The sequence below is a fragment of the Myxine glutinosa genome, chromosome 1 (genome assembly GCF_964187855.1).
Source record: "Myxine glutinosa chromosome 1, kmMyxGlut1.1, whole genome shotgun sequence".
In the NCBI taxonomy this organism is placed as follows: Eukaryota; Metazoa; Chordata; class Myxini; order Myxiniformes; family Myxinidae; genus Myxine; species Myxine glutinosa.
The window spans coordinates 287,317,947-287,330,627 of NC_136261.1; the positions used below are offsets into that span (position 1 = coordinate 287,317,947).

A 12,681-nucleotide genomic window follows, 5' to 3' on the forward strand; every position below is an offset into this window, starting at 1 on the left:
TTTTATGACCCGTTGGTGGATGCCGTCTGGTCCAGTTGCAGAATCAGTCAAGGTTTGACAAAAACGTCTCCACATTGTCAGGAGATAAGGACACAGAGTGCAGGAGCAGCTGCGTACAGCTGAGTAAGGTGGGTACAGAGAGATGGGTTTGGGACACAAGATTTTGAGGTAAACACAGAGTTGAGGCATTCAGCTTTTGCACGTGCGGAGTCAGCTGTGTCGCCCTTTGAGGTAAGGGAGGGGATGGATGGTTTGACGAGACTCCACCAGGAGTTGGAGGAGAGAGACAGGTTTGAGAGTTCAGTCCTGAGAGTAGAGAGATATTGTTTCCTGGCTCTCCTGAGGGTAGACACTCACTTGTTCCGGGCTTTGTGAAAGGAAATGAGATTGCCTTCCGTTGGATTTGCCTTCCAGGAGGCGAAGGCAAGTTGTTTCAGGGCAACTGCCTCACCACAAGATTCTGTGTACCATGGATGGGAGGAAGGGTATGACAACTGAAGACGAGATGGGATAAATCTGTGCATGAGAGAGAGCAATTTTCTTTGGAAGAATTCCCAGGATGAGTTGATGTCAGACGCAGTGGAGATGGGAGCCCAGTCCAGATTATTGATGGCTGCTTGAAGACCGTGCCAGTCAGCTTGAGTGAAATGCAGGAATCATCAACCCTGAGGAGGCTCTCTGAGAATGGCGAGAGAGCTGTCTACTTTGACAAGCACATGATCAGAAGAACTGCTTGGAGCAGAAGAAGAGCAGCAGGCATTTGCAGGGAAGTTAGTCATAACCAAGTCTAGAAGAGATCATGTACTGTTGACTGAGATGCAGGTCGGGAAATTGACTGATTATGTCAGTCCAAATACATCACAGAAGTCCTTTGCTGAGGTGCCATGGCTGGTGAGAGAGGTATCCCCACCCAGTCAGGTGGCACGATGGCAGTTGAAGTCGCCACATATGAGGAAGAGAGAGTTGGTATGAGTAGATATAAGTTGGTCCATGTTGTCAGACAGCTAAATGTAAATGGAGTCATCACTGTTTGGATGACGGTGCAACACACATATGAACAAAAGGTGGGAGTGAAGGGGAAGCCATAGCCAGAGGTACTCCTGGGGGTAGGGTGGAGAGAGGGCAGTGCAGGGCGAGTGAGGAAGAGAGTTTTTGATAAAGATAGCAACCCCACCACCCAGACCCCTTCATAAAAAGCAGATTTATTTACTTCCTCAAAACTCAGACTATTATTTCTTTCTTCACTTTTATATCAATGCAGCTCTTTTATTTAAGGCCTGGCCTCGATGAGGACTAAGTAGTCCGTGACTGGAGACTTCAATATAAAAATGTCTGTTCCTTATATAATTGAAAATGTCTTGGACGACTTCCATGAAATTTTGCATTCATGCTTGACGTACCCATGGTCAGGTCATGGCCATATAATAAATATCCTCCAGCCCAATCGTGAATGTTTGGAGACGACTTTCGATTTTCCCTTGACACATGGAATAGTGCAAGTGATTTAGCTAATGACACGTGCCGGAGAGTGGGGGAATTGCGTGTGGGAAACAATGCTAACTCTGAAAACAAAACTTCTCGCTCCCAAAGGGAGCGGTTGTACGCACTACGCAGTTGTAAAAAAAGTGAATAAAGATTCTAATTTCACATTATTGTAACTAAACCATATGCAATAGCTTGCATACCAATCATAAAAAACTGAACATTGATCAATGATCACATAATGAACAGAAACGAGTCATCCATCCATTCAATCTCTAATATGAAAAAAAAAAAATTATAATAGTATTTCATGATGAATGTTAAACTTTTACCCAGAACAATGTGATTTTATATTCATAAATGCTGCATGGCTTTGGGAATATATTTTAAGTGAAGAAGATAACAAATTATGAAGATTAACTTTAGCTCAACAAAGACCTCTGCAATTCTTCAACTGCACTCGCTGTTGGACCAATGAGCAAGATCAGTTTTGATCAAATTCCAAGAGAGCATTAACGCAAGAGCAATATTCATTGAGTGTTCCTATAATTGCACAACTTGTGATTAATTTGTAACATTCTTGATGCAGTTCGCTGTTTGCTGTGAACCTGAAAAATCTAAAAAAATATTGGTCTACATTATGGAGAGTATCCCCCAACGACAACGTGTGCCTATACTTCCATGTAATATATAGTTCCCATGTGCAGAACAACAAAAAGTAAAACCTACCACAGGATAGAGGCTGCAGGTGAGGCAAACACCCTGCATTCAATGTCTGCAGTTTTTCCAATTTGGACAACGTACAGCTTGTTAGTTTCTGTGAGTATTCTTGGAGCTACAGCTGGAGGTAGAGGAACGACATAGGGATAAGAGGTTGGGAAATTTTTAGGGTAGGGGCAAGGCAAGGAAGAATTTCTGACATACACTTGTTCACAGTATTATAACAGCAAAATTTCTTTCTAAAGCTCTGCAATGAGTTGCAGTATGTGTTTATATAACCAGCAATCTATAATACATACTGTTAAGTTGTCATACTCTCATGAAATTATGTGGTATTGTAAGAACAACAAACAACTTTGTTGTAAGAACAACAAAGTTCATGACTATTTCCCAAGTGTTGGATGCGTTACTGTCAAATAGTGACACTATTCGTGATTCTGTTCCGTTAGGAGGAGAAAAACAATGTGTTTTTTGTGCTGAAAAATAATGTAAATGTAGAAAAGCGCAAGCGAAACGTAAGGAGCGATTTCCCTGATGACTGTGGTGTGTGGGACAGCAGCAAAGGAAGTACAGTGAACAGTTACGTCATATTGGATAGTGGAAACAACCCCAAGACTGTGTATCTCAAGAACAATATTTATTGCAACGAAACTCGGCTAAAGGGAAAATCGACCTGGATACTCATTGGATAGCCTGGTGTTGGCTTAGCGGTTAGGGTGCCGGCTTGGGATCCTAGGATCCTGGGTTTGTAATCCCGGTTGATCGCTGAATTAACGCCAGGGTGGTTGACTCAGCCTGTCATCCTTCCGAGGTCGGCAAATTAAGTACCAGCTTGCTGGGATGAATGATCCCGGTGTGTACCCTGGTTTAGAATAGGTACACCGTATCCCTGCGCATCGTAAGAGCGTGACCAAGGGTTGGCGTCAGGAAGGGCATCCGGCCATAAAAACATTGCCTCAAACATGGAACCATGATTGTCATGGGGCCCGCAAGACTAACCCCCGTTCCAGCGGGGAAAATGGCCTTAAAACGATCATTCATTCATTCACTCAAGGCTTCAGAAAAACAATCCTGTGGATTTAGCAAACCTGAAAAGCCACAAACTTTCAGCAGAGTAGGTTTCACTTTTGTTTGAATATGTGTCTGGTGTATTTCTTGCACTGATCACAGAGAAGCAATGACTTCAGAATTCCTCATACACAATACATGGTCTACTTTGATAATAAATCATAAAATTGAGATTTAAAACTCTCATGTGTGCTCAGGCAAGGGTTATCTCCATGACACAGGCATGAATAACCACTTCTCGTTTCATGCATTTGGCTTAAAGCAAAAAATAAATGAAAGCAGACCAAGCAAACTCCATTGGGGGCTTTGGTTAAAAGAGGAATGGAAATTTTTCAAAAAGGCTTTCTGCTTTTAACTGTAAGCCTCAGGAGACACCACAGGACCTTAATGAAGTCATGTATGTGCCAGAGAACAAATTTCCATCAACATCTTGGAAGCAATGCAATGATGAGTTATTAGGCACTCAAATATTGTCTACAAAGGTTCATTCACTTTGACAACCTTGTGATTCTCTGATGCAACTTCACATCACATGGGATTCAGCAAAAAAAATTATACTTTCACTCCATAAATCTGGCGACATTGCACAAATGTGCTCATTGACATCTCTTTCTGAAGGTCATATGCACACGATGTGCTTGAAATGCCACTGACGACACACGATAAAGCCACAAAAGCCTCTCCACAACATAGTATTGGAAATCATTTTCAAAACAGGAAAAACTAGGTATAAAATGCAAAAACTATGTATTAGAATCGCACTCATGTGTAAGAGTGAAGCTCTTCTTAGTACTTTGTGCAGTCATTTGTGAATATAGTGCACTGCGATTTGTTGTAATTTTAAATGGAATTTGACCCACCACAAAAATGTGGTGTTGGCTTAACGGTTAAGGTGGCTTGAGATCTTTGGGTCCTGAGTTCGAGCCCCTTTCATTCTATTGAATTAACACCAGGTGGTGTGACTCAGCCTGTCATCCTTCGGATGTAGGAAAATGGGTACCACCTGACTGGTAATGGGGGGGTATTGCATCAGCAGCACAGCTGCACCCCCAAAGAACGATGCAGCCAAGCTGCCGCAGACTGCATACAAACCACCACCACCATCACCACCAACACCACCTCCACCATCACCACCACACACCACAAAACCAAAGGCAACTCAAGGTGGGCCTACACAAGGGAAAGTATATATATATTAAATGCAACCATACAGTGCCTACAGAAAGTATTCACACCCCTTGACTTTCTAAAAATTATTGTATTACAGCCTGAATTTAAGATTGATTAAACTGTGTTTTTTTGTCATTGATCTACACATAATACTCCGTCAATGTCAAAGCGGAATTGTTTTTTTAGAAATAATTACAAAATCATTAAAAATGAAAAGCTGAAATGTCTCGAGTCAATCATTATTCAACCCCTTTATCATGACGCTCCAAATTGAGCTCAGGTGCATCCAATTTCCTTTTATCATCCTTGAGATGTCTCTACAACTTGATTGGAATCCACCTGTGGCCATTTCAATTCATTAGACATGATTTAAAAGGAAACACACCTTTCTATATAAGGTCCCATAGTTGACCGTACATATCAGAGCAGAAACTCTACCATGGGGTCCAAGGAACTGTCTGTAGATCTCCGAGATAGAATTGAGAGGAGGCATATATAGATCTGGGGAAGGTTATAAAACAAATTCTCGAGTGTTGGAAGATCCCAAGAGCACAATGAGCTCCACCATGAGGAAATGGAAAGAATATGGAACTACCCAGACTCTTCCTAGAGCAGGTCGTCGGACCAAACTGAGCAACAGGACAAGAAGGACTTTGGTCAGGGGCTTGACCGAGAACCTAATTTATCATTCTGACAGAAAAACCGCGGCTGAGATGGGAGAACCTGCAGGAAGGACAACAGTCTCTGCAGCACTTCACAAATCTAGGCTTTATGGGAGAGTGGCCAGACGGAAGCCACTCAGGAGAAAAAGGCACATGAAAGCATGCCTGGAGTTTGCAAAAAGGCATGTGAAAGACTCAGAGCATGAAGCAAAAGATTCTGTGGTCTGATAAGACAAAAAATTGAACTCTTTGGCCTGAATACAAAGCACTACATCTGGTGGAAACCGAGCAGAGTTCAACACCAATCAAATACAATCCCTACTGTGGAGCATGGTGGTGGCAGCATAATACTATGGGGATGCTTTTCAGTGGCAGTGACTGGGAGACTTGTAAGGATAGAGGGAACAATGAAAGGAGCCAAATACAGGCAAATCCTTGAGGAAAACCTGCTTCAAAGTGCAAAAGACCTTAGAGCGGAAAATATTTACGCTCCAACAGGACAATGACCCCAAGCATACAGCAAAGCAACATTGGAGTTTGCTTCAGAGCAAGAATGTGAAAGTTATTGATTGGCCATGCTAAAGTCCAAACTTGAATGGCATTGATTAATCTGAGGAAAGGCTTGAAGATTGATAGCCATTGATGCTCCCCATCCAACTTGATAGAGCTTGAGCAAATCAGCAAGGAAGAATGCGAGAAACTCCCCAAATCCACATGTGCAAAGCTTATATAGACATACCTGAAGCTGGCCTTGAATCTGTAACAGATGCCAAAGGCACTTCTTTGAAGTATTCCCTCACTAGCCGAAACCCGTGGAACATCCACGGAAGGGAGGATGTGGTTTGTGGATAGAGTGTACCATTAGGGATGGCATAGGGGATTTGCTTGTCCGAGTAAGAGTTAGGAAGAAAGATGAGAATGAAGAGTGCGTATATGAACAACGATCGCCGACACCGGCACAAATGCATGCTCTGGATTGTCCACTCAGTGGACGGCTTGCTTTCGCCTTCGCCTGTCCAATCAGCGGACGGCTTGCTTTGCCTTCGCCCAGCAGGCGCCAATATGATGGTGTCGTAAGATGGCGTCGTATCGGCAGTTAATCGGATGCTTTTGGGCCCCAACGTCGGCTAATTCAGATTTTTCAAGTATGGCTGTACGTGATAAACAAAGTGCGCGGTTCGTAGATCATAAATCCATTAGTGCCGTGGGCATCGGGTCACTGGGTGCGGCGTAAAAGGGATAACAAAGTCGAGTCCTTACGCTATTATTATATAGATGAGGTTGAATACCTACATTATGTGAATTAGATATTTCTGCATTTCACTTTGAATTTTAAAAAATCTAAAAAAAGAACTTCCACTTTCACATTATGCTGCATTATGTGGAGATCAGTGACAAAAAAAATCAATTCAATCCATGTTAAATTCAGGCTGTAACACCACAAAATGTGAAAAAGTCAAGGCATGTGAATACTTTCTGAAGGTACTGTTTCCCAGGTAACACAACAACGTTGGTCCAATGTTGGCATTTGGCTGATTAGTCGCAAGCGAATTGTTGACGTCACAGCGACGTTGTTTATTGGTTGTGAACACGACGTCTCTTTACTGACCGACGTCTGCTGAACATTGTTTATTGGTTGTAAACACGACATCTATTTACCGATGTCAGCCTGACGTTGTTGTGTTAACTGGGATGTTACCCCTTATCCACAAACAACATTTTCTGTCTCTGTTAACCCTTTGAAAGACCATCTCTTTCCACGATTCCAGGTTCACAGGTCTTCCCCCGCTCCCTTACCATCCTATCTCTTTATTTTATTCTTATTTTTTGTTCAATTTCTGCTGCTTCCGAAGTTTTTTCTTCCACTTTTGTAATTGAGTTTGTGGCTTGTTCATCCCCTGTGTCCTCCCATTGCTCTCATCGTTTCCCATGTCCTGTATTCCTGCAATTCTTCCTCAATTTGTCCCTCGACCCTGCTGTTAGTGTGCCTCCCCCCACCCCACTTTCTACTGATTTTTTCTTTCTGTTACATAATTATGTTGGTCTGTTCTGTCTTCCACCTCTTCCATGAGCCTTGACTTTGTATACAATTTTTTTTTTAATGGGAGCCATGCCTTTGTAATGGTGCAACCAGTAGCCAGATTTAGCAACTGAATCCCAGTCTTGATGATGATGATTCATATGTTTAACTTTTTGTGGTTTAATTTTACTCTTTGCCTCCATTATTATTAGCCCGTCCCTGTGCAGCAGGAGATGGGGTTTTGCAATCGTGTGTGTGTGTGTGTGTGTGTGTGTGTGTGTGTGTGTGTGTGTGTGTGTGTGTGTGTGTGTGTGTGTGTGTGTGTGTGAGAGTGAGCATTAACTTTTTTTTTACCATTTGAGCTATTGTCATCAAATTTTTCACCAAAGCTTTATTATGAGAATATGGAGAAGGCAAATCAATAATTCTGTCAAAAGGTCAAAGGTCAGTGTCACATAAAATCGTCAATTTTCATCTGATTGACCTAAAATTTTAATAATTTACATATTGGGTCACTGAATTGGTTCACAAATCAAAAGCTAGAAGGCAATTGCTTTTTTTTAGATGGTCAAAGGTCAAGGTTGCTTTAAATCACCAATTATCACCCGATTGACCTTAAATTTAAGAATACTAGTGAGGTACCCATGGAAGGCCAGAAGCAAACAGACAATGCAGAGATGGCGAATGCTAAAGCATGAAACCAATAAATTCCACATTCCTGTAGCACCTTCAGTCGCACGTCAGACATGGACAGCAAGTTCGTGAAGGACTTCGATGAAAAACTTACCCATTGGCAAACAAATGGGTACGTTTGTTCCATACCCAGTCAATGGCGAATCTGCATATGGCGATCTGCGAATTTCACGTTTAGAAAGTAGAAACCGTCATGGCATTTCGTCATTCACTTGAACTCGATATCTCTTTTTTCATTCCAAACAGCATACCTCCAATCACAAATTAAATAACATCTTATTATAATAGAGCAAACGTATATGGTTATGTATGTCGTTATGTATATCGTTATGTCGTTATGCTTACTTGCTACAAAACCGTCTTCTTCTTCTTCTTCAAATAAAATTACCACCCTCTTAATTAACCCTCTTAATTGCGTTAAGACTGCTGAGACCCATCAGACCTTTGACGACCCTTTAAATCCACCAAGACCCTTCAGACCACCAAGACCCCTGAATACCCAAAATACCCAAAACACCCCAAAGACCCAAAATACCATTCAAGGCCCTGAAGCTCAATAATACCCTGAATACCTAAAAACCCAAAAGACCCCGAAGACCCAAAACACCCCGAAGATCCAAAACACCCCAAAGACCCAAAAAGACCCTTAAAGACAAAGAAGAACCAAAAGACCCTTAAGACCCAAAAGCCCCTGAAGACACTGAAGACCCAAAAGACACCGAACACCAAAAATACCCAAAATACCCAAAACATCCAGAAGACCCAAAACACAAAGAAGACCCAAAAGATCCTGAAGACCCAAAACACCCTGAATTCCCAAAACACCTTGAAAACCCTAAAGACCCTTCAGACCCAAAAGACCCTTAAATACCCAAAAGAACCAAAACACCCAAAAGACTCTTAAAGACCCAGAGGAAACAAAATACCCTTAAGACCCAAAAGCCTCTGAAGACACCAAAGACCCAAAAGGCTCTAAAGACCCAAAACACCTCAAAGACCCAAAATACCCTTAAAGGCTCAGAGGATCCAAAAGACCCTGAAGACCCAAATGGCCCTGAAGACCCAAAACACCATGAAGACCCAAAAGACACCGAAATGGTCAAATATGCCTACCCCTCTGAAATGACGTGTGGTGAGGCATGCGGAGCGCACCGAGTCACGCTAGTTAATATAAAAAATAAACTTTTAACAACATTTGTGACATAAACAAATATTTAAATCCTGATGTGAAGTTCTGTACGGTTGGGTGAACACAATTACGAATTCAAAATCGTAATTGTATTCACTCAATTCCAATCATCTATTGATACTTTCACAAAACGATTAACACTATTAATGTTTAACGATTTAACATTACGATTGAATGACGGTTGTTTTGGGATATTATCAAACCCGCGCATTGCCATCATCTGCCACTTCTGCATTTTCGGCAGAATTCATAATTCTCATCAAAATCTAAACAGTATTTGGAGAATTTAAATAAAAGCCGCATCACTGTTCATATCGGTAAATATTATTCCATCGTGTTTGGAAAAACTGGAAAATTGGATAAACAATATAGCCTATTTTACTCCAGGGGGTCCCAGGACTAGCCACCCAAATATCTTTGCGATCGGTTCAGCCGATTTGCGGTACCTTTGAACGGACAGACAGATTGACATTTGGTGAATTATAGTAAGATGCATATCGGGTCTCTGAATTGGTTCACTAATCAAAAGGTAGGAGTCAATTGGTCTTTTTTTTGATCAAAAGGTCAAGGTTGCATAAAATTGTCAATTTTTGTCCAATTGACCTGAAATTTAAAGAATTTGCATATTGGGTCACATATTTTGTTCACAAATCAAAAGCTACAAGCTGATTATTTTTTACATCTAAAGCTAAAAGGTCAAGGATGCATAAAATCATCAATTTTCATTTTGTATATTAAAATGTTTTTGTTATTTTGAGCATACGGAAGAAGACAACGTCTGAATACAAACGGATGCGGATGGGCTTTGCATTTTCAGATGCTTTCTAGTTTTGCTATTTTTTTTTTTACTTCATTGTAATTGGCAAAAGCAATAGGTGTGTGCACTCACCAGTAGAAGAGCATTTTGTTTTTTATTTGATTTAACATTTCTTTTTACCATCCTTGAATTGAAAGTAAGTAAATTATTAATAAATAAACATATAAACAAACTAACACAAATAAGCTGTGCATCACAGCATGGAAGCTCTCGCGTTTCTTACACAAGGCCTTCACATAGGCGTTCTTCAGAATAGTGCCATGTTTGTTGGTTGCTTCACACTGGTACACAGCACTGCTACCAAACTCCAGGTTACGCAGAATGATCAGGTCCCCATGTACCTGGCGTCCGCTTTCTGGTGGAGCATCTGCACACAGGGGGAACAAAGCCTGTATTGATTTGCATACCATTAATTGCCTTTAAAAAACTTGACTTTTCTGGTTGAAGAGTGGTAAATCATTAGATGTAGGAGATTGTTTGCATTAGCATCCAACTAGTAATTATGCATGAAGCCTGGTGTTGGCTTAGTGGTTAGGGTGCCAGCTTGGGATCCTAGGATCATGAGTTTGAATCCCAGTCAATCGCTGAATTAACACCAAGGGGGTTGACTCAGCCTGTCATCCTTCCGAGGTCAGCAAATTGAGTACCAGCTCACTGGTAATTCCCTGCTTGTCGCAAGGGGCGACTGAAAGGGTTGGCGGCAGGAAGGGCTTCCGGCCGTAAGACATTGCTTCAAAAAGGGGACCACGGTGCAGAAATAAGGCCAACCCCTGCTCTGCGGGGGGAAATAGCCTCTAAAGGCGGTTCTTTTCTTTCTTTTTCCATGCATGAATTATGCATGAGTGATGGGTGGGGCAAGGTAAACCAATAAATTTTTAGTTGAAAAATGAAGTGAAGCTAATAAAACAAGGTGGAAAAGTATGACAATAGTGAGGAGATAGAAGGGTAAGACGGTTGGGGGGAGAGAAAGGAATATATGAGACTTAAATAGGAGATTGGAAGAAAAGGTGAGAGGAAAATATTCCACCAATTTGCAAATGTACATAAAAAACATAAAAAGTGCTATTGTTCTGCAATAGTAAAACATATGTGCATAGAAATACCAAGAAATAAAAAATGACTCTTGCCTCAATCATTTTTATTTATTTATCTCAAATCCAAATTAATTGAGCATATAGCAATAATAGCAAATGTGACTTCACTGTTCCAAAATTTATGGAGGACACTGTGTGTGTATATATATATACAGACTTGGCATTTAATATGGAATTTTTTTTTCTTGACTTGGGTTTACTTTCTGAACTCAATACATCAATCTGGTGAGTTTATTTTACCCTTCGGTGATGTCTTTGTTGAAAGAACCATGTCACTGATTGTCTTTCGCAGCAAGAAGTCAATAACAGGATTATATCACAGGTGGCGTGACAAAATGTAAGGACAGGTACATTTGACGCTTGGCTTCACAATCGGGTATATAAGGGTTGTTGCGTTCTGTATTAGTGGAAAACAACTGCTGCACGTCTACAAAAGTTATTGCCGCTTCCTCTGGAGATGGTCCGTCAACTTGACGATGCTGTTTGTCATGGAGTGGTGGCTTTACGAAATTCTGGCATGAAACAGCGTGCTATTGCTCAGCAGTATGGCATCACTCAAGGTCAGGTGGCAAAAATCCTGAAACGAAATGCTCAGAGGGGTGTCCCTACTCCAATACCGAGGCCAGGACATCCACGCAGAACCACAGGGAGAGATGATCGCCAGCTGCACCGGTTAGTCTGCAATGGCCGTACCAAGTAGGCTAATCGGCTTAGGGCTGAGTGGCAGCAACTAACAAATGTGCCTGTATCCAGGAGGCTAGTCAACCAATGACTGGTTCAAGCAGGCTATCGTGCCAGGCGTCCCCTGAGAAAGCCACGCCTGACCAGATAACACAGCCAGCGCCGATTGCAGTGGGCCAGAGAGCACCGTCAATGGCAGCCAGGACACTGGAATCACGTGACCTTCAGTGGCGAGTCTAGATTTCTGGTCTATCGTCAAGATGGCCGCGTCCGAGTGCGCAGACAAGTGCATGAAGCCCACAACGAAGATTGTATAGTGCCAAGAGTCCAAGCTGGAGGTGGTGGGGTGACCATTTGGGCTGCTTTTCATGCAGGGGGCAAAACTGACCTGGTTTTTCTAAATGGAAACCTGAACCAGTTCAAGTACAGGGTCATTCTGGAAGAAACATTGCTTCCATTTGCTCGTGCAGCCTTTCGAGGAAACTTTGTCTTCCAAGATGACAATGCACGGCCTCATCGTGCTTGCATGATCCAACACTTTCTTGCTGACCATGGTGTAGAGCATATGGAGTGGCCTGCCATGTCCCCGGATATGAATCCGATAGAGAACTTGTGGGCAGAATTAACGTGTCAAATAGACAACTTGGACCAGCAGCCTACCTCTGTGCATGAATTGCAGCAGACTATTGTCACTGCATGGCAAGCGATTCCTGTCCAAACCTTGGCAAATCTCGTGAACAGCATGCCTCGACATGTACGTGCTCTCCTGAATGCTCATGGGGGTTACACGAAGTACTGAACTGTAATTTTACTGTCCGTAATCCCAGTCATAATTTAGCTTTTGTTTTTGTTGAAAATGTTTTTGGCTAATGTGCAAAATAAAGAGATACTTCTGTAAAAAAAACGTACAGAAAAAAACGTACAGAGGTTTAACACAGTACTGTCCGTGAATTGAGTTCGATATCAGTTTACATCACTTTCAAGGATCAATTTATTTGCTTCGAAATGTCAAATGTGGTTTTTGTTTCTTTTAAAGGTCACATTAACAAAATCTAGAATAATTTCAACATAATTCCAATGAACTT

At 41.8% G+C, this 12,681-nt stretch overlaps 1 protein-coding gene across 10 annotated transcripts in view; it reads right to left on the bottom strand.

Moving 5' to 3' along the window:
* Positions 1–12,681, bottom strand: part of LOC137438712 (neuronal cell adhesion molecule) — a 509,305-nt gene that overhangs the window by 75,619 nt on the left and 421,005 nt on the right. For all 10 annotated transcript variants that reach the window (XM_068134001.2, XM_068134010.2, XM_078767193.1 and 7 more), the window contains 2 exons: positions 10,045–10,188; positions 2,212–2,323 (listed from right to left, as the gene is read on the bottom strand). In XM_068134001.2, the coding sequence (XP_067990102.2) occupies positions 2,212–2,323; positions 10,045–10,188 (256 nt within the window). The remainder of the gene's footprint in view (positions 1–2,211; positions 2,324–10,044; positions 10,189–12,681) is intronic.